General features: G+C 34.9%; 2 protein-coding genes and 1 pseudogene across 4 annotated transcripts; 1 reads left to right on the top strand and 2 right to left on the bottom strand.

Annotated features, from left to right (window-relative positions):
* Positions 1-2,480: 2,480 nt before the first annotated feature.
* LOC143541065 (uncharacterized) lies at positions 2,481-6,650 on the bottom strand. Its single transcript, XM_077033979.1, has 3 exons — positions 6,483-6,650; positions 4,286-4,416; positions 2,481-3,619 (listed from the first exon to the last, which is right to left on the bottom strand). The coding sequence occupies exons 1-3, from the start codon at positions 6,648-6,650 to the stop codon at positions 2,845-2,847; spliced, it is 1,074 nt and encodes a 357-aa protein (XP_076890094.1). The 3' UTR covers positions 2,481-2,844.
* A 5,053-nt stretch (positions 6,651-11,703) lies between these two features.
* On the top strand, positions 11,704-15,051 carry LOC143541091 (protein PAT1 homolog 1-like; annotated as a pseudogene). Its single transcript, XR_013136697.1, has 4 exons — positions 11,704-11,856; positions 12,497-12,553; positions 12,670-12,745; positions 12,842-15,051. The product of XR_013136697.1 is annotated as a protein PAT1 homolog 1-like (transcript).
* Positions 15,052-16,203: 1,152 nt separating this feature from the next.
* On the bottom strand, positions 16,204-22,695 carry LOC143541090 (protein FAR-RED ELONGATED HYPOCOTYL 3-like). 2 transcript variants are annotated; one of them, XM_077033998.1, is made up of 8 exons: positions 22,518-22,695; positions 18,214-20,368; positions 18,068-18,124; positions 17,488-17,556; positions 17,314-17,382; positions 17,159-17,227; positions 17,028-17,090; positions 16,204-16,595 (listed from the first exon to the last, which is right to left on the bottom strand). In XM_077033998.1, exons 2-8 carry the CDS (start codon positions 20,323-20,325, stop codon positions 16,539-16,541), a joined length of 2,496 nt encoding a protein of 831 aa, XP_076890113.1. In that variant the 5' UTR covers positions 20,326-20,368; positions 22,518-22,695; the 3' UTR covers positions 16,204-16,538. The 2 variants fall into 2 exon arrangements, with proteins under 2 accessions (XP_076890113.1, XP_076890114.1); XM_077033999.1 differs by having other exon boundaries at positions 17,028-17,075.
* Between the last annotated feature and the right edge of the window lie 251 nt (positions 22,696-22,946).

Below are 22,946 nucleotides of genomic sequence, written 5' to 3'. Positions count from 1 at the left end.
CAATATATTTTAGAGGATTAGGCATGATTTGATAGACCTAAACCTCTCTGAGGACATGGTTGAGGATAGGAATTCGTGGAGAAGTAGAATTAAAGTTAAGGATTTTTAGAGAGAATTGAATACCTTAGGGCTTAGACTTAACTTATTTAGGTCATATACCATAATGGTATTTCCCTTACATACTTTATTATTATTATTATTAGCTTTTATATTGCGGTTAAACTGTGACCTTTTTATTAATATTATTATAATTAGTAGTAGTTTTTTATATAACTGTTAAACTTTGATTTCCTTTTTTTTGCTTCATACACATGTTCTTAGAGCCGAGGGTCTCTCTGGAAGCCACCTCTTTATTCCTTTGGATAGAGGTACGGTGTGCGTACATCCCACCCTCCCCAGACCCTACCTATAGCTCTACTGTCGGTGGGATTTTACTGGGTATGATTGATTGATTGATTGAAAATAGCCAATATATTTATCTAACAAAAAAGATGTGCCATTAAAATGCCCTCAATTATTATTAGTCCGTTTTAGTTGTAATGGTTATGGGTAGAGGTGCACAAGTCGGGTTTTTCTAATACCAGTGTTCGGGTATGAAATCGGTTTCGGGTATGATCGGATATTGAGAGAAATCGGGTAGGGTATTGACGAGAATAACTCAACCCTATGTACCCGGGTAGGGTATCGGGTTCGGGTATTGGAACCGGGTACGATCTAGTATTAATACCCGGTTTTGAATTTGTAAATTATTTATTCATTTTTAAATTTGTTTAAAATTTAAATTTGCTTTGTAATTTATAAAAATAATTAAACTATATTACAAAAACCATAAATCCACTTAGGTACAAATTATTTACTTAATAATATGCATTTTAAAAAAACTTGAACATAAAAGTTGTGAAGTAAACATAAAAATATACTATAAAAACTCATGTATTATTTTGGGTATTAGAAAACTGTTATCGGGTATCAGGTATAACCGGCTATGGGTATGGGGTATGACCGTTTCGGGTATTTACGGGTATAAATCGGGTACGGTTCCGGGTACGGGTATTGAGCTCAAAAAGCATACCCTATCCATACCCTACGGGTAGGGTCGGTTCCGGTTTCGGGTATAGAATACCCGGGTATAAAAAAACCGGTTCCAGGTATTTTTTTTGTTCCGGTTCCGGGTACGGGTTTTTTGTGCACCTCTAGTTATGGGTAAGAACTAAGAACTCCACAGCTAATCATGTTTAAGTGGAAGCAAAATCCTAGAATGGATAATCCTGTAGGAAGTTTCCATTCGAACAACCAAAAACAAATCCAAAGTCCCTAGTTAGCAAATCGAACAATATTGGTTGGTATGAGATGCAAATATTGCTCATTTCATGAATTATGAGAGCTATTTTACAAATAAATATTTACCAGAAGACAAAAGGTTCATTCTAAAAATGTCAAGAGTGGTTTCTTCCTGCTGAAAAATGAATACAAGTAATAAACTCATCAACAAAAGAATATCCCGTTTCAAAAGACTCAACCCCTACTCACATACATACCAAATAAGAGTTTACAGACGTTGGTTGAATGTGAATCCAACAAGTTGGTTTTTCAATGCTAACTTTTACGAAGCCTGGTTGCAAGTCAGAAGAGAACAAACAACATAGACCCCACCAAGTTGAATATTGCTACCCTGAGAGGAGATGATTTATGGCCGACAAATCACCCATGTGTAAAGTAGCCACCGACGACTACTTTGAAGCCAATGTTTATAGGGGTATCTCAAATAATAAAGAAGGAAATTGTTGGGTTATAGATTTGATCGAAATCCCAAAAAATCCAAATGAAAATGAATTACAAGAAGATAAATCCTCTCAAGTCTCTCCAAAAGATATTATGGAAAAATTGAACGAAGACAAAATCTCTTACCAGGACCACCAAGGCCTAGCGTAAACAATACAAATGGAAATTGATGGTCCAAGCCGTAATTTGTGGAAGAAGTTCTCAATAATTATGTGTGTTGTGTAATATTTTATTAACAGTGTTTTAAGTGTGGTTTGAGTCTAATCACTCTTTTTAAGTGGTTAGTTGGAATCAGTCCACATGTGTAGGTGGGCCTTATGTCATGTATTTTGTTTTAGAAGATTAGTTAGCTTTTTCTTGCCTATAAACGAAGGTCTGCCCTCACTTGTAAGACATCCCTCGAAAAAAATAAAACTTCTTCCATATATATATATATATTATGTATGTAAGTTCTCTCTAGTTCTCACTGGAGTCCTCTCTTGAGTCAGCACTGCCTCTTTCTTTTAACGAACATATATGATATTGACAATCAAAAAACCACAATAATCGATTGACTAGTGTGTTTGCTCTCATCAACATGAGCTGTTAAGTGAGACGGGGATGAAAGAAAACCCGTTTTTAGGGCATTCTTAGAGCTCGTTTCGGCCCGATAAGGGAAAAGCTGAGCAAATGCTTATATGGCCACGTTTTTGACCCGCCATTCTGGGTGCTCATAGTCTCATACAAACACCGCTTAAGAATGACAATTCAACTCACAAATCAACAACACGACTGCAAACTTCGCATAAACGAGCCTTCATAATTCATATTACAACTTCAATAAAGAATATTATGTTCATAAATTTAACACTTTGATTTCAAAATAACTCAACAATAACTAAAAACATATACACACCCATACAACCTTCTCCCTGCATTCCCCAATAATACACACTCCTAAACATCTAATATTCAACTTTTCTATCTAAATGTATACTCAACTCCCCAAAAAAAATATATATATAAATTCTTTCTATTTCCTTTTTCCCGCCAATTGATATTATATAAAAACAATTTAATTCACTAATCCATAGCCGCTTTACTCTTCCGACCGCTCATTGGCTTCGGCAAACCATCAAACATCGGGCGTGTAATGGCGGCTGTAGACAACGCTTGAAGGTCAACAGTCAAATTCAACATGGAAGTTGGCCAAATTGATGATGTGGATGTACCATTAGTATTGTTATTACCAGTCAATGATTCTTGAAAGCTTGGTGAACTTGAAGACTTCTTCACCCCACTAAAAGCGTCGGTAATCACTGAATCACCCAGTTTTAACGGTGGCATGTTTTGTGGTCCGTCAGCATCACTGGTGGATCGGCTGGCAGCTTTCGGTCTCAGCGCCAAACCCTTCCCGGCAGCAGGTGAAAATGCAGTGGCAGTGTTGGTGGTGTCGGGTTTGAGCATCGTTTCCGGGGTGTGATTTTGGAGATCGATTTCTGATTTCCGCCTTCTCGTTAATATATCGTACCATGAATCTGAATCGGATTTTTTACCATTTGTGACAGGTGTGGTTTCATTGTCTGACGAGCCCATTTCTGATAACTCGCAGGCTAAGCTTTTACATTTTCGGTGAAGACCATGTGCCGGGTTGGAAGGTTCAGATTGTTTTGTCCCGTTCTCAAATCTTTCGTTAATACCGTTTTGATTTGTCAATTTAAGACCGTAATAGTCTCGTAAAGCTTCCATCGATGGCGAAACGGTTCGTGGGGAAGAAGATGATAGTTTTAAAGATTTGATTGAGTCAAGTAAGTCAGAGTGTCTATGGTTCGGTGGCGTCGTGTTGGGCCTTCTTGGCCTGCAAAAAAATTATTAAGTTAGTGACTTGGATCATAATACTTGCCATCTCAAATTCTCAATATGGGCCCATTTATTTATAAATGGGTAGATTTGGGTATGTTTTATGTCTTAACTCTTAAGGGTCAAAGGGACGGAAAAATAATTAACTAGAAAGGATACGGTCAAACTGGTCAAAAGTCACCCAAAGTGTATTTCTATTTTAACTACAAAATTTAGATTCTTGTTGAAATAAAATCAACCTATCTCATCCCCTGTTTTAATAACCACAAATAACTGTGATCAATTATATATAATATCAAAAATGTTTATCAGGTGCAATTTGATTAGCTAACATAAAAGTATGATGTATCTTTTATAAGCTACACACGTGCGTTCAAAATAATCTGTGTGCACTAACAAAAGTTATGAAAAACTTAGTATAAACATTATGATACGTTATGGTTTATGACTTACAATATACTAAATGAGATTCTGAGACGTATAAGTAAAAATTCCTAAGATAAAACGGTGAAACTGTGTATTAAGTACAAAGTAGTGTGTAACAAAATTAACGGCACTCCCTCCGACTAAATTTAATATGCATGATGTGTAAAATGCATAAAATAGAGACAAGGTTCATTAGATTCAAACACGACTTCAAGGATAGGATGTGATGTATAGGTACCCGTGTGTCTCATGTCCATTTGACATGATGGGAGAAGGTGGATGCCGTCCTGGTAGTGGTATATGAAGTGTCTTGTGGGAAAACATTTGTAGATCTGTTGTCAGACCATTCATCCTTTTCACATCAGCCACCTGTCATAACATGCAATGTTAAATACAATAAAATAAAAGGAAGTTATAACTAGCATGCGCGCATCTAAACGTAGACATAAATATCTATAAAGTTACCATATGCCCTGGCTTCATTTATATAATATTCTTTTGCCATCATTTAAACAGATAAATAAAATATCCCTATGAGTTCACTAAATCAAATGATTCACTTTTTCGATGGTTGATTTGTTGTGATTCCAAAAAGATTTAAAATTACACTTCCGTAAAAAGTATGACAAAAACGCATAATGCTTGTTGTAAATAAGTACTTCCTCAATTGGCTAGCGTCCTCAAATCAGTTTACGTCACCAACTAACTTAGAATTTCTCGGAGTCCCAATAATAGTTAAGAGCCAAATCTGAATAAGTTAAATGTTCCTAACATATTTGTCATGTGATTTTGGAGATCGATTTCTTTTGTCTGGAATAAATTTTAAAGAGCCCGCTTGTTAGTTTGTATTATGGAAAATGGAATTGTTAGAATTGCTTACTTAAACATTGTATGCTTATAAACAGAAGAAAATAATCAGCTTAAGGTAGACAATTTCCACCAAGAATAACAAATTGGAAATAAACAGCGGGAAACTGCTTATTGAACACATGACATTTTACCCTAAGAAAACCGGATAAAGACAAGCACTTTTCTTCATCAGAACACTCAAAAAGTGGTTATATGTTTGTGAAAGAGAGGATAATATCATATTTATCTGACAAAAAAATTATAATATGAAATACACCCATCTCCTATTCTTGACATAACTACCGCTCTCTTAAAACAAAGGCTATTAGAGTATAAAGTGTAACGAGATAAAGGGCATAAAGTGTGTTTAATAGCAGTGGTGGTGAAGACGATATTAATGCTTTTTGGATGGACAAGCATGGTTTTTGTCATTCATTTTAAGAGGCATACATAGATCGCCACTATAACAAATGCATTAGCAGACAAACCAGTAACTGATTTTCGTAATTTGTAAAACAGTAAAGTGAACTACCTTTTATAGACAAGAAGACACATTTTAATTGACAGTGCTAACTTTAACCAAATTGGCATAAAAATCAATCAAAATATGCTTTCTTTCTAATCACTTAATCTTCATAATGCAACTTTATTCAGCAACCGTATCAAGCTAAATGCCTAAACACATGATAAAATCACAAAACTGTTAAATCTTCTATTCTAAATTCTAATTCCTCAACAAACTTCTTCCTACCGACACATTTTCATTACTTTCAGAGCATGTACACTCAAAAAAAAAAAAGAAACACACCTAACTTCCAGAAACAAAACAACATCAATCAATCACTTATTCTCACAATGCAAAACTTAACTTGAACAAGTTAAACACATGATAAAATCACAAATTTGCTAAATCTACAGTTCTACCGACACATGTTCATTATTATCCAAGCATGTACATTATATAAAAAGGAATGTACCTAACTTCCATAAATAACATTAAAACACTTCAAACACCACAAATTCATTATCACAAGTACAAAAAGTAAATAAAATATTTATAACAAGTTAACAACAACAACAACATTCAGTTTCTAATAAATAAAAAATAAAAATCAAATAAATAAAATCTTAAATACATATAAACGAAAACTCCCTAAATTCTCTCAAGCCAACAGATTGCATTATTTGTAAATGGAGGCTTCTCATGCATTTGACCCGAATTCACAGGTATGGATCTTACAAAACCCATATAGTACTTAAACGGGTTATAACATCTCAATAAATTAAAAATTAATCTCACTAAACTATTGATGTGAAATTCCTATAAAATAGGGATATACTAAAAAAATATAATATGATTTAAAAAAAAATATTATTTCTACTTAAAAAACAATTATAAGTGGGTTTTGGGTCTCATGAAACTCATATAACTTTTAAACCGGGTTATAACATCTTAATTATTTGTAAAACCCTTCTATATTCAAACTCTAACTTTCTTACAATAAATAAAAATATTAAAAACGAATAATGTAAAACAACCCCGTAACACGGGGATAAAAACTAGTAAATAAATGAAGCAAGTTTACCTCAACACCATACTTAATTGCCACACCAGCTAACGTATCGAATTTGGTGACCGTATGCTCAATATATCCCAAACCGCCATCACCGACACTCGAACCACCGCTGGAAGATGAAGTTTTGTTGTCGGAATAACCGGAAAACACCTTCGACGGTGACGGCGATGATTCCATCAACAAACAAACAAACAAATAAACCTCGATCTAACCGTTGATTCCAATAATAATCATCACAATCTAGCCGTTGATCATCATCATCATCGGTAGGGGAATTGAATCGGATAACCAAACCCTAACCCTAACCCTAACGGTAACGGTAATAGTAACGGTAACGGAAACAACTGATGTGCATTGATCGGATAATAATAATAATATAGAGGAAGATGAATTGGATTAAAGGAATTGGATAATAAGTGAATGTATAGAATCAATTAACAACGATTAACTGTTTGTTTGTTAGTTGTAGATCTGGAGGTGTATGTATGTATTGGTGAATACGCGTACGGAATGAAACGTGTATTGAGAAAAAGTATTATTATAAAGTGTGTGTGGGAATGAAATGAATGAAGAAATGAATTGAGAGGTAGAGGGAGAATAAGACACGTTGGATGTTGCTAAACTTTTAATATTTTTGGCCGGGTATAAAAGCATCTATAACCACAAATTTGTAAGAACCGTCATATCAGATTCTAAACTTTTCTCAAAAACTTTCATTTTATTCTACAACAACAAACTTCTACAAACCTCATAAAAATAATATATAAAATATATGTGTATATAATATATCTACATGTGTATGTGAGATGATGAAGAGAGGAAAGGTTGTCCACCTCACTAGTTTACCACTAGTTTGTAGGAACAAACTTTGGCCATTGGACTTTGTTCCACAACAAAGAATTTTGTAACAACCAAGTTCTTATTACGTCACGTAGATCCAAACCTTAGGTTTAACACTCCGTTGTAGATGCTCTTGTAGTTGATGGAGTCTCTATTGAGTCGTTTTGATAATTAAAAAAAATAGTGATTAGAGCCCAATCAATAATTACCTTATTATTATTAATTATAAAAAAACAAATAAAAAACCCGAAATCATCTTCCACCCATCCCCCCTTTAGACACCACCCCCCTCCATGACGCCCTGGAGGGTGGTGTTCCCAACGCTACAGGGGCTTCATGAGAGTGGAAAATGTTCAATTACGCATGGTCTAATAATAGTAATAGTAATTAACTATAAACTGAACAAAATACTTGTCCTATGATCATTAATATTAACGAAATAAAAATAAATTTTGAATTTTATTATAACACTTTTAATGAATGTTTATTGAACACCTAGATACATAACTAGTGTTTTTTTTTCGAATGACAAATTTACAATGTCTAACAACATAGTTTAATTTGTCATACACTGTATACATTAGGGTGTCGGATGCCAAAAATAAAAAACAAGAGTTGCAACCAATAAAACTGTGATGATCACAAAGATGCAAACTGCAATTAACATTTTTAATAATTTTGGCCGGGTATAATATTAAGTAACTTTAAAATAAAATAAAAAAAGCCTTCTGGTATTATAATTAATAATATTAAAAAAGAAAAAAGTGAATTTTGAAATCACATTTTTTTGTATGTGGGTTGTATTACTAAGTATGTAAGATGTGTATAGTTTAATAGTTTAATTGTAACTTAGTGTTTAATTATGTAAATGAGGTAAATAATTATGTAATTGTTTGAAGCAGAGTGATTGTATATAAGATATGTTGAAGAGCGAGCTTCGTATTTAAGGTCTTCTAATTTTAAGTCTTGATTGTGTTCAATTTGCATTCAGTTCTTGTTTTGCATCACATCTCTCTCGGTTCTACGTGTCTTGAGTTTTTATATTTGAATTTTGTGATTATGTATTTCATGAATATGAACTACACTTCATTTCGTATTTAAAACATAAATTAATACGTTGTAGTGTATTCGTTTCGTATAGCTTCCAATAATTTATTACTTATTGTCGATTTGTTTCCACCACACTATATTCATGACAAATTTATTTTTTCTGAAAGTGCATTGTATTCATGACAAAATCGTATTCTCTAAAGATAATATTGGCATATCAAACTTAGCTAAATTCGAGTAGCGTCACAACTTCAATGGCTCATTGGTCATTCAGTAATTCAAATGACTTTTCGAAAAAAGAAAACTAATTAGGAAATAACTTAATCTATTAGAAGGGATAAAAAACATCCTTTAAAAAGGTTTATTTCCGATAAACTTAAATGGCCCAAACCATTCACGTGAACATAATAAATTTTTGTGGAGTATAATAACACCATACGAATTTTGTGTGAAGGGGACCAAAACCTATAATGATGTTGATACATGTATATGTTCACATTTCAATAAATTCCAAATTGCATTTTTTTTTTTGTCCTTTAGGCAAAGGATAAAATATTAAAAAAACCAATTCATAGACGTGTTTGCTATTTATTTTCAGACGTTTTTATGATGTGTATTATATAGAAGTTTTGTTACAAGTTAAAAAATATTACTATACGAGTACTAATTTTAACAAACCACACCCCGAGCCATTTAATGTGTATATATCAAACACCGATTAGTTGCATATATAATCTCCACCTTCCATCAAACAAACCATTATGCGTTTAATCTTTTAACTAACAATTCTATAAATCACAAGTAAATCTCACTTTGTCACCCTACAATCCAATTTATCTCATCAAACGAAGGACACCTTTACACACAAAACAATCGATTCAATCGCGATAATGAATAAGTTATTTATGGGAAAATAAATGGATTGAATAACAACAATTTAACTATAAATAATGTATTTCTTTCTTTCACTTATTCGAGTTAATGACATGGCTTCTCGAATCCCTTCAAAGGGGAAATGAGACGAGGTTGCGGAGATTGGAGTAAGGGTGATCGGTAAGGGGATATGGTGACCCTAGGAAATTTATAATCTGTTTTACCGTTTAATTAAAAAATAATAATCATTTTGAAAAGAAAAAAAAATACTTATTTCTTTAATAGCAATTAATAAAAAATGTGAAACTTGTTATTGAATAGTGTATGAACGTTTAAGTGATGATGTTTCTCGTAAGTTTCTCTAATTTTATCTCAAAACACTTAACAAATACAACGTTTAAATGATGATCACTGGCAAAAATAACTAGGATTTAATTATTAAACTCTAAGTAGTTGACACATAACACGTCACGTCATCAAAAATTAACGGAGTTTACAGTTTGTTAAATTAATGTTATTTGTCACAAAACTGAAAGTTAAGATTGCTACTATTCAGATTGTTAATAGAAATTATCATTAACCATTGCTTAATTGTCTGGATAATTAAAATTCAATTTTGCCAGCAGAGGTGTTCAAGGTCCATTTATAACAACTTTGGATCTCTGTATGACAATTTCTACGCTCGAAAGTCTAAACCAATTCGGGCTTTTCAATTACGAAACCATGCATACAGTAGGCTAAAACAAAAACCATCCAAATTATCTAAACATAACATACAAAGTTACGAATAATTATATATATATAATATAAGAAAATAAAAATAATAAATATAATTAAATCATAGGTCCCATTCGGTTTTAACCGGCTGGTTTTGATATAAACCGTATGCCAAACCATTGTAGCCAGCCGACCGAAAGTAAAAAAGAAAAAAAAACGACCGTGAAGTTGAACCGATAACCGGTTTCAACGATTTTATGATTTCGATCCAAACCATGAACAAACCAAGATGTGGGCAAATAAACCGGAAACCGACCCGACCCGAAAATCGAGCTGAAACAGAACCGGTTTGAAACTGATTATGTAGAAACCGGTTTGACACCGATTAAAACCGTATGTTTGGAACCGGTTTGTAATGTTTTCCACCAAAACCGACCAAAAACTGGTCATAACTTGATTAAGAAACCGATTTTAACTCGAACCGAAACCGATCATAATTCGATTTTAACTTTTATTGATAAAATCAAAAACCGGTTTCAATCCAAACACGTTTTGTGTTTTAAACTGATGCGTGCACCTCTAAACTCACCCCTGTTGGTTGGCCGGTGCTGATATTGTAGTTGTTATAATAAATAATAGTAATAATAATATTTTGACACTATCATATTATTCATATCTTTTCTTTTGTTAGGTTACAAAAAATGAAATGATTGGGTACCGACCGTAATATTATCACTGTAAACCAAATCCAATTGCAGCTTCATCTTCAACTTCACACGCTAACTCAGCTTCTACCTGTCCGTACGATCTCCGATCAATCAATATTTTTAAAAAAAAAAAAATACGGCACCGTTTTAGCTCACGAAACCCTAACTTTTCGCCATGGAGAGATCTGATAGTCAAGGTTCGTTGTTAGCTGGCCTGATTCTATTGCTGTTGCTTGATCGTGTTCGTGTTTAGGGTTTGAATGATGAATTTGTGTTAATTGATTGAATTAGTTGTGAATTTATATTGTGATATTGTTATATAAGGTTTGATTTTGATATGATTCTGTTTGATTGATGAGTTTGTGTTAGTTGATTGAGTTAGTTGTAAGTTAATAGTGTAATATTGTTATCTAGGGTTTAATTCTGTTTGAATGATGAATTTGTGTTAATTGACTGAGCTAATTGTAAATTAATAGTGTGATATTGTTATCTAGGGTTTGATTTGGATATGAGCCTGTTTGATTGATGAATATGTGTTAATTGATTGAATTAGTTGTGAATTGATATTGTGATATTGTTATATACGGTTTGAATCGGATATGATTCTGTTTGAACGATGAATTTGTTTTAATTGATGGAAGTGATTGTAAATTGATAGTGTGATATCGTTATCTAGGGTTTGAATTGGATATGAATCTATGATTGTGGTTGAATGATGAATTTGTGTTTTTTGGTCGAACTAATTGTAGATTAATAGCTATTTCAGCTTCTTATTGAGCGTAGCTGCCGTAGCAGTGTAATATTGTTATCTAGGGTTTGATTTTGATATGATTATGTTTGCATGATGAATTTGTGTTAATGGATTGAATTAGTTGTGAATTGATAGTGTGATGTTGCTATTTAGGGTTTTATTTTGATATGATTCTGTTCGAATGATGATTGAAGTAGTTGTAAATTGATAGTTTGATATTGTTATCTAAGGTTTGCTTTAATCTGTTCTGTTGTTCTATGAATTTGCTTTCTCATAGTTTTTAAATTGTTTGGCAGATGATAGACTGTTTGATGCTTCACAATATGCTTTCTTTGGTCAACCGGCTATCGACATGGCTGACTTTGGGTGTTTAGAAGAAGATGGTGGTGATAATCCTGCAACTGGAATTGCTGACGATGAATACCATTTGTTTGACCGTGAAGAGGTAAAGTTTTCCTAGAAATTTAATGATACTTGTTCATTATTGTTTATCACAATAAAATTATTTACAAGTACTGTAGTAATTTGTAAATGAGCTATTTGAATGAAGTTACAAACTTGGTTTTTATTCTCAAAAGAGGTGCCATACTTGAATTAAGTTAGAATGGCTTGATTTGGATATGAATACAACTTGAATTTGAATTTGAGTTTATTTAGACTTTAAATTTATAGATCTGCAGAATGCATATTTGAAGTTAGTGATATAACTTAATTGCACTTCAGTTTACTAACACAATCAAAGCTGACCAATACAAGGCATTATGGATTCATGTCATGAAATTAGTCTTTAACATGTTGGTATGTGTGTGTTCGTGCTGTGGCATTGTGCGGATAATATTATTACCACTTGTTATGTCAATATAACTGCAATATTGATTGTTTACAAATGATAAACTTTGAACACGCTGCATTCTGCTGGGAGGATATGAATAATTAAAAATTGGGATCAAATAGATAGAAGTCAAAAGCAAATTCTAATTATTGTATACAAATATAAAAACAATTACTTCTTGATGGTTCTTTAATGCAGTTTTTTAACTTTTAGTGCTAACATAACTTATTTTTCTAATACGTTTTTTTCACAGGATCCGGGTGTAGGATCTCCATCCGATTTAGACGATCTGTCAACTATATTTTCAAAGGTTAGTACAATAACTTTTTGTTCTTTTTTTATTATTTAGTTCAATGCAAAAGTCTTACTGCGTGAGGGTTTGTATGTTAAACTGATTGAATGATATAATAATTTTTTATATTACAGTTAAACAGATCAGTTAGCGGACCTAGACATCCTGGAGTTATTGGTGATCGAGGGTCAGGATCTATTTCAAGAGGAAGTGAGTACACACATGTGACCATTATTTTCTCAACATCTCATTATAGATTTTAAGAAATACTTGTTACTATTAAGGTTCATATTTATGTATTTTCAGGTTCATCTGCATCTGACTGGGTACAAGATAGAGACTTACCCGAGTAGTTAGATCAACACATATCCGACACAGAAAGCAGCCAGGTCAGCAGAAGATGGTCTTCACAATCACAGTCACATCTTCTAGATTCGAAACCTTTATACCGTGCATCATCATACCCTCATGAAAAACACCAATTTTTCACTGAACCCGTACTTGCACCGAGCTCATCATTACCTTCATTTTCTCCCGGTAACAATCAACATTCACATCTAACCCGTCCATCTGGCATCAGTGGTCCCAACACACCATTTTCAGACCCAAATCTTTCACCTTTAAGTGGGTCCCATCATTTGTCTCGTTACAGTGGCAACCGTACCCAACTGCTCCATCTGGGCCTAGCCCAGTTCACTCAAGCCCAAAACCATTGGGCTAACCCTAACCACACGTTGCTTCAAAACGGGGTATTATCACCACAGCATTTTATCTCGCCGCATTCTTTACGGTTCAGCCCGTTTGCGCTCCAACCGCCTTACTCATACGACACTATCCCGTCTCACTCATTGCATTTAAACAAATATGTGTCGCCTGGTACACGCGAACAGAGAACAAAACAAAAGAGTAAACGCGGGTCACGGGTTTCTCGACAGGGTTCAGATAGCAGCAGTCAGAAGAATGATAATAATAACAATATATGCCGGGTGCAATTCAGATCAAAATATATGACATCTGAAGAAATTGAAAGCATTTTAAACATGCAACATGCATCAACGCATAGTAACGATCCGTATATTAATGATTACTATCATCAGGCTTGTCTTGCCAGGAATTCTTCCAGAGCCCGTTTCCACCTGGCCAAATCAAAGATTCGCAACGCGCACGTAACGGGTCAGATTCACAGGCTCATATAAGTGTCGATTCACACGGAAGGGTTTCATTCTCGTTAATTCGTCGGCCACAACCGCTTCTTGAAGTGGGCTCATTATCCGGTTTGGGTGATAACGGATCAGGGTCGGACCCGAAATCGTTGGAACAAGAACCGTTGCTTGCAGCTAGAATCATGATTGAAGATGGGTTTCCTGTGCTTGCTGATGTGGACGACATTGACCGGTTAGTCAACTCAGCCACAAGATGGCGGTGTTCAGGCGAGACAGAGGCGGAAGATTCTTCTAGAAGGTTTAGCAGTGGCTCTTCAACTTGTGGACCCGCTTGGTGTAGCAAACACGTCTTCTGGGCTGGGCCCGAAAGATGATATTGTGTTCTTACAGGTCGTAGCGCTTCCCAAAGGACGGAAACTTATTTCCAAATATCTTCAACTTCTGTCACCGAATGGTGACCTGGCACGAATTGTATGCATGACCGTTTTCAGTCATTTGAGGTTTTTATTCGGTGGACTTCCGTCAGAACCCGAAGCATCCGAAACCGTTACGTCATTAGCAAAGATAGTGAAAACATGTGTAACTGCCATGGATCTTAACTCGTTAAGTGCTTGTTTGGCTGCTGTTGTTTGTTCACGAGAGCAGCCGCCACTTCGCCCACTTGGCAGTCCAGCTGGCGACGGAGCATCGATTGTTCTAAAATCGGTTCTAGAAAGAGCTACTCAGCTGTTAACAAGTGCGGGCCCGGGCTTGCAAAACACAAACCCGGCACTTTGGCAGGCTTCATTCGATGCGTTTTTTGGGCTTTTGACGAAATACTGTTTTAAGTAAATATGACAGTTTAATGCAAGCGATGTATGCACAAGTAGCACCGAGCAGTGAGATAGTGTTGTCGGAGGCTGCAATGGCGATTAGTAGAGAGATGCCGGTCGAGCTTCTTAGGGCTAGTTTGCCTCATACAGATGATAGTCAAAGGAAGATGTTGGTTGACTTTAGTCAACGGTCAATGCACATCGGTCGGTTTAGCGGTGGTCATAAAGGTGATGGTGGTCTGGTTGCTCCTGAATCAGTGAGTGTGTGAGTGAATAAAAGGTTTGTTGGATATTCTCATCTGCCAGTTGAAGGCGGTTTTATAAGTCCTGTGGTGGCTGATGTTTGTTTGTTAATGGATGGTTTATAAAAACACTAGGTCATAAATATTGTGTGCGAACCGGAACTTGTTTTTCAATTGGTTCGGGTCTGTTGGGTAGTTTGTTTGTACAGGTTCTGCAAGTTTGTATGAATTTTAACTTTATACAGCTGTTTCTTTGTGTTTTGTATATAGAACCCCAGTCAAATAAGTAATAATCATATGGTGTTAAGTGATTTTAGGACTCTAGATCAAGCTTTTTTCATGATTAAGGTTGAGGTGATACCATCAAATCCATCATAGATAATAAGAGGTTAAAAATGACCAAAGGGGTAAAAACGTGAAGCATTTATTGGTGATTTTATTTTATTAAATCGACTTAAAATCGAAACTTTTGTTATCTTTTATGTACTTTTTTATTTGAGAGAAGTTATACCATAAAATCGAAATTTTTGTTAAGTCTTCAATTTTTCTTAATCAATAAAATGATTTTTTTTTTGTTAATATTCGATTTGAAATTGCTAAACTCAACAAAATTATAATAAAATAATAAGTAAACGGGCAACAAGCTATGTCACGACATTCTTTTGAATATGGTAATTCAATTATTGAACCCTTTTATTTTAAAATAAAAGAGTGTTGTGGATGTTAAAATGAGACGTGTAATTATTCACATGGTGCTTATTAGGGGTGTACACGGTTCGGTTTGGTTCGGTTATTTACATTAACCGAACCGAACCGAACCGATCGGTTATCGGTTCAGTTTGGTTAATTTCGGTTAATAACCAATATCAAACATGGGCTAAAATGTTGCTTACAAATACATGAAATGAATGTAACTATATGAAATGAAGGTATAAATATATGAAATTGAGATATTAGTACATGAAATGGAGATATAAATACATTTATGATAGTATTAAACAACTAATACATATAATACATGAAGTAGAGAAAAAAATGCTTGAAAATATGAAAAAAAAAAATAAAAAATGAAGAGTTCGATGCAGTTCAGTTAATTTCGGTTAATTCGATTTTCGGTTTGATTTCATCAGTTTTTGATTCAGTTGGTTATTTCTCATCCCTAGTGCTTATCAAGTCATGTAATAGTGTGACTGTATACATATGTTGCGTAGTTTTGGGACGTATACATCCCTTGCACTAAAAATACACCTATCGCGTTATGATAACTTCGTACCCTTCACATGTAAAAATCCCTTGTAATTTCTTGTACGAAATGACGAACATATATGTTTAACTTAATGATAAGAAACGACAAAGCTCTTCCTAGTTAAGCTAATACTGGCAAGTTACCAATGCCGTCAAACCAAATCTAAAACGAGTCAAACCAGGTTCAACCAACGTATACATTTGGCTTAATACATCTCAATACACAACCTTTATACAACAAAATACCTGTTTACATATATCTCCTCATTCCAACTTCTGGAACCCTCACATTAGCACCGCACCTTAGTGCAAAAAGTAATCTGTAAATACACGATACATCAAATTTTGCAAAATAACGCCTCAAACACGGGTTTCTCTCTACCTTTCAAGTTTCTTCTGTTGATTGATTTGGTCCGCGGGGATAAAATGGTAAATTTCTTCAATAACAGTATACTGCCGTTGGATGTGAAAAGCATTCTTGGCGAATGAACACGTTTATTGGTTGATGATTTAGGTAAAGCAGTTGGAATGGATGATAAGCTCATGTGTGTCTTGACCCGTCATCATGCAATTGTGGGGTCCGCACATTCGGTTCCTCCTATGAGAAAATAATTTTAAAAGTTATATTTTTCAACATGTTTATATATGAATTCGTTGATTTAAGGTTATTTTTGTTCTAACAGGTCAACTTTATATAACAGCAGAGCTAACTGTTTATATAAAAAACTGGACAAGGGTTTTTGGGTCAACCTGACCCGACCCAAAATTAAGAGTTTTGATCCAAACCCATTAATAATTGTAGTTTTAATGCATAAAAGCCAATCCTATTATCATTCAATTAATAGCATATTTAACAGTGTAACTGTTCATAACAAATTTTAGTTATGAGGTGTTTGGGGTCAACCAAACCTGACCAGACCCAAAATTATGTGATTTGATCCAAACCCATTACTACCCGTTATCCGCCTAGCTGGCCCATTTGAAACCTCTAAACTGATAAAATATAAAAAAAAGTTTGCAAAACACCAACCCGAAGACCATATGTGAAACCTGGTGTCCGAAAGAAGTCCATTTGTCCCTGAAAGCAAGAATTCTGGACTGCTATTATATCACAAGATCAAAAACTGTCCCAAAATAATCAAATACTCATGAATAATATACCAGGCTTTGAAGGGTTGGTGGAGCCCCATAGTAGCTCTCGTGATTTGGTGCTATGGAATTCAATTGTCCCTATAGAAATCAAAAAGAAAAGTTTACAACTGTAAGCAATAAGTAACAATAAGTAGAACATCAGAGCCGATAATTATGATAATTACCAGTCCCTGAATAGTTTGTGGATTTCCATAAAAATTCTCTCTTGAAGGTGCCATCAAGTTAAGTTGAACCTACATAAACCACATAAACACATTTTATTATTTATACTTTAAGATCAAAAGATATTATATACTTTTTCTTTTTAAATTATGATTTGATGATATATGAATTCCTACCATTCCTTGCATACTTTGTTGCGCGCCGAAATAACCATCCAGAGTCACTGACCGTGAGCTCAACTTGTCCTGTGTAAAGCCGATTTGTGTACTTTTATTAACTCAATAATATACATGAGTATTTAATATTATATCAGATAAATAGCCTCCAATTGATTCCATTTAGAGACTACCTCTGAATCGGTCAGAGGAAGAGTCAAGAGTGTGCTTGGTTCACTAAAAAGATACCTATTAATGGCTCATGGAGCCTCTTAATGGTTAAGTTTCCCTAACTTTAATAGAAACGAACAATTTTGTAGGGTAGTAAGGTTGTTTGACCTCTTTCTGTCAAGTTCCTTTCTCAACTTATAAAAAAACTGTCTTAACTATGACTATAGAAAACATACTATTACAATAATAATCTAAGTTTTTATATAAAGCCAATTTGCAAGTTGTATACTAGTGTGCGTTAACGACACAGTTTTGACTATGTTTGGCTCGTTCCTTTTACCCTATATTTTTTATTTACCAATTTGGCTCGTCAAGTTAAAACAATTTATGATGATGAATATAAACATGTAAGATTTAGGTAGAAGCAAACCAGCTGCTGCAAGCTGTCTTGGGCTCCAACTGCCATAATATCCTGCTCTGAGCTCAACTTTAATAAAATTGATAAAAACAATATTTGCAAAATTAGCATAAGATCAGTGGCAACAATATAAAAAAAAGTAATGATAACCAAATAACCTTCTTTTTCTTCATGGGATTCTTCTTTTTATTTGCACGCATGTTTCTGCTTTGATTATCCTCTTCGATTCTTAAAACACCCGAAATATTTGAGGTACCAGGTTCCATAACATTCTTATTTGAGTTATTTACACACACACAACCTGCAAAAATCTCTTCAAGTGCACGAATTGCTATATTATAGCTTTCTTGAGACAATGATCCTTCTTCACCCAATTTAACCGCTTTTTGACATAAATCATTGTATCTTTGAACCCGATTTTGCACCAACTCACACTCGTCTGTAATTAGCCCCCGGTTTTTAGCATCTTTCGTCCACCGTTTGAGAATATACTGAGGCGGTATTACAGAAAGACCACAGTAAAATTGAAGAACAATTAATACGTGTCTACACAGATAACCCTTTAATTCAAATAGTCGACACGTGCACGATACTTCAGAAGTCAATTCGTTATGATAAACAATGTTTTCAAAAGTCTTTTCATATTCCGGAACCCGATAAGTAATGACCGTATCCACGTGCGCATCTTTTTTAGGCATACACGCAGACGCACCCAAAACCTCACTTTGAAACTTCTTTAAAACTGCGTGCGTATATAAACTCGACACGTGTTTTTCAAATGGTGACGGTGATTTTAACGCAGGCGGTTTGTTCCATGCATCCGAATCCGCTTTCGCTTCCTCTTCGTACCGATCTTGAATAATGCTTTCGTATTGTTTAACGAACTCTTGCACACTCGTTTTCTTATGTACGTACTTGTCAAAATAACAATTTACACTCTCAGACCGTTGCAAAGTCGACATTCCCGCCAAACAAACATCGCGCATGTAAACCGGGACCCACTGCTTACGTGTCTCATATAACGAATTCATCCAATCACCATCTTTGACCCCAAGCCTATCCACCATTTTAATCCACCTTTTATCAAACTGCTCGTCAGTCCACGATCGATAAACACACTTTTCAAACTTTTCCATGAAATTATCCTGCTTTAATGATTCAGATATCCTACCGAATATATTCCATAAACAAAAACAATGTTTTGAAGTCGGGAACACCTGCGAAACAGCAGATTCCAAACTCTCATCTTTATCAGTAATCGCAACTTTCGGGGCCCGCCCATTCATTGCAGTTAGCCATGTCAGCATAGCCCAAGAATAAGTGGAAAAACTCTCGTCAGACAGCAAAGCGCACCCAAGCAACATAAACTGGTAATGCTGATTAACACCAACAAACAGAGCAAGTGGCATTCTATATTTGTTTTTAATATAAGTCGTATCGAACGATACGACATCACAAAAGTTTACATAATCATATCTGGCTTTTGCATCCACCCATATCATGTTTTTCAACCGTAGATCTTCACCAACATCTATCGCGTAAAAGAAATTTGAATTCACACTCTGCATCTGTGAGAAAAACTTGCATAAAATATTAACCTCTCCCGGTTCTAACGCCATGTTACGTGACTTATTAAACAGATTATTCAAATCGTTTTTCAACCCGACAACGTTTTTATACTCTGCAAACTGTCTCGCCATTGCAGCATACATCTTTCTTGTTTGTTCACTAACCGCTTGTGCGGGTAACAGTTCATGATTATGATCCTTCTCAAATCTATGAATAATCCATTTTCCATCTGACCGTCTTTTTACATGCATGCTTGCTTTACAATCTGTTTTTGAGCACATTCGTCTACCAGATGATGCATTTTCTGGGTCGGGATTGGTTCCTTGTCGGCTGCGTGGTCGGTTAAACGATTTGTCGTGTTCGCGTTTGGTACCGTATCTGGAGCATGCGAATTTTGCGTCAATGAATTCGCGTGATGTTTTTGAACGGCGACTGTTTTGTATTGCAGTACTGAAGCCCATGGATCTTGCATATTCTTGATAAAAAGAATATGCTTCACCGTGTGATTCGAATTCCATACCGGATAATGGCTCCAGGTTTATATCTTCTTTAAAATCTACCATGTCGGCTGATGGAGAATTTATAATAATATCTTCATTGTGAATTTTGTTTTCATTATCAATCAAATTGCTCAATTCTTTTGCATCTTCTTTTTCTTCCTTATCATGGTCTCCAGATGGGAGCCTAAGATCAATATCCATAGCAAGAATTTAGTTTTTTTCAGTTGATTCTTCTGGTTGTTACCTACAAGAAACAGCTGAATATCAACAAATGAAAAACAAATTAAAATTTGCATCACAGGTTATACTATCATGCTATGATGCTAATCGCCTTCAATTCTGGCCAACAACTCCAGTGATTTCTGTCCTGAATGAGTCGAGGTGTAAAAACCTGTCTACTTCAAAATTTAACATATAAAAATGTGCGCACACACACACATATATAATTTCAATTCGATTAATCGCTAGTTGGCACCCCACCGACCGACTAGCTCCTAGCGAGTTCTACAACGCTACATACTATTGAGCCTTTGTCCTAGAAGTTGGCTGCTAAGATAAACCAATAATACTTTTACTAATATCATAATTGTAAGACAACCTTCTAAGTTCTAGCAACAAACTTCATCTTACCTAGACAACCTTTAAAATGACATCTTAAAGGGCAAGATAATTATTTATATAATTATGAAATGCATGATCGAGTAATGTATATAGCTGATTGTTCCAGTAACAATCAATTAACCAGCAGCATTCAAAAGAGAGAAACAACATTCAGAATCAGAGAGCATATCAGTATAAACTAGGGTTTCTAATAAACATTTAATGTGTTAGTGTGTTACATAAATTTACTTCAGCATTCATACACATAAATTACACTCACAGTCATGATTAGGTGTTTCAAGTAACCTAAAAACCTAGTTCCACACATAGCAATAAAGCCTAATTCAACCAACACACCTACAGTTCACTAACTATATGCAACAATCAAGCAACACAAACTAAAAAAAAGAAGTTAAAGTTAATCATTAGCCTGCATCACCAAAATTCATCCAAATATCGAAGAAAAACTCATAAATCCAGCTCAAACTCAAAACATGATCACATACGGAAGCATAATCAAAATCAGAAACTACAAAATGAACGCTCCGTATAGGGATGAGCTCGGTACAGTACCGGTACCGAAAATACCGATCCCGAAATGCTTGAATTCTTGGTATCGGTACCGGTACCGAAATATTCGGTTCGGTACCGGTACCGAAGGTTAAAAAATCGGGAAATACCGATACCGGTACCGGTACCGTACCGATCCCGAAACTCAAAACTTTGATACCGATACGGTACCAAATCGGTACCGATTTCGGTACCGGTACCGAATTTGCTCATCCCTACATATTATGTCGGTAACATCTACACTGATGAAACCTAGGGTTCCTATTGAGCATTTAATGTGTTACTTGAATTTCCTTCAGCATTCATACATATAATCATGATTAGGCGTTTCGAGTAACCTAAAAACCTGATTCCTGAACATGAATGCTAAAACTACAAAGAACAAATAACAAATAACAATAAAACCTCATTGTAAATCGTTTGGATGTTTGACAGTTTAAAATAAAATCAATTAATCTGATTCAACCAACCAACTTACAGTTACTAACTATATGAAACAATCAAGCAACAAAAGCTACAAAAACAGTTAATCATTAACCTGCATCACCAATTCATCCAAATCTCGAAAAAATCCTCGTAAAACCAGTTCAAATTCGAAACACGATAGTATACAGACGCATAATCAACATAAGAAACTACAAAATCGACGCTACGTAACATCATATCGTACACTGATGCAACACGAAACCTAATTCCACATATAATCATGATTAGGTGTTTCGAGTAACCTAAAAACCTAGTTCCACACATAGCAATAAAACCTATTTCAACCAACACACCTACAGTTCAGTAACTATACGCAACAATCAAGCAAATCAACAATCAAGCAACGCGAACTACAAAACCAGTTAATCATCAACCTGCAACACCAAATTCATCCAAATGTCGAAAAAGTCCTCATAAAACCAGTTCAAACTCGAAACACAACCACGTACGAAAGCACAATCAACATCAGAAACCACAAAATCACCGCTCCGTAACATCATATCGTACACTAACGAAACCTAGGGTTCCTATTCAGCATTTACTGTGTTACTTGAATTTCCTTCCGTATTCATACATATAATCATGATTAGATATTTAGGTGTTTCGAGTAAGTAGTGACCTAAAAACCTAATTCCTGAACGTACTACAAAGAACACACGGCAATAATAATTCAACCAATTCACTAACTATACGCAACAATCAAGCAACACGAACTACAAAAACAGTTAATCATCAACCTGCATCACCAAATTTATCCAAATCTCCATAAAACCAGTACAAAATGGAAACACGATCGTATACAGAAGCATAATCAACATGAGAAAGTATAAAATCGATAGTCCGTAACATTATATCGTGCGTAGATGATGAAGTTTATATTATGTATATATGTATATATGTATGTATGTGTGTGCGAGTATACCTGATGGATGTATGTAAGTAACGATGGTTGAATAGATCTGGTGCACGCGAGGGTGTTGAGCGAGTGGATTGACGAACTTTTTGGCCCAAAATTGAATTAGATTTTGTTTGTAGCTTCACTCGCTTTTGCCCAGTTTCTCTTCTCGTCTCTATGGCGCGTGACCCACCCACCTTCTTTTTTTAGATACTATCCACCCGACCCGACTCGACGGGTAAATAATATATTCATTGCAAACAAGTTCTGG

The sequence above is a fragment of the Bidens hawaiensis genome, unplaced genomic scaffold, assembly GCF_021521415.1.
Source record: "Bidens hawaiensis isolate Kalapana, Puna unplaced genomic scaffold, B.hawaiensis_p1.1 tig00012467_1, whole genome shotgun sequence".
Taxonomy (NCBI): Eukaryota; Viridiplantae; Streptophyta; class Magnoliopsida; order Asterales; family Asteraceae; genus Bidens; species Bidens hawaiensis.
Note: the sequence above shows the minus strand (reverse complement) of the source record. Positions and strands in the feature narration are given on the sequence as shown.

Bases quoted from the DNA above. Each gene is read 5' to 3' on its own strand.
- LOC143541090 (XM_077033998.1), bottom strand. From the start codon at position 20,325: ATGGATATTGATCTTAGGCTCCCATCTGGAGACCATGATAAGGAAGAA. The intron at 17,557-18,067 runs GTTTGCTTCTAC...GGCTTTACACAG, and splicing joins AAGACAGCTTGCAGCAGCTG to GACAAGTTGAGCTCACGGTC. The intron at 17,228-17,313 runs GTAATTATCATA...TGATTTCTATAG, and splicing joins CACAAACTATTCAGGGACTG to GGACAATTGAATTCCATAGC.
- LOC143541065 (XM_077033979.1), bottom strand. From the start codon at position 6,650: ATGGAATCATCGCCGTCACCGTCGAAGGTGTTTTCCGGTTATTCCGAC. The intron at 4,417-6,482 runs GTAAACTTGCTT...ATGTTATGACAG, and splicing joins CAATTAAGTATGGTGTTGAG to GTGGCTGATGTGAAAAGGAT. The intron at 3,620-4,285 runs GTACCTATACAT...ATTTTTTTGCAG, and splicing joins AATGGACATGAGACACACGG to GCCAAGAAGGCCCAACACGA.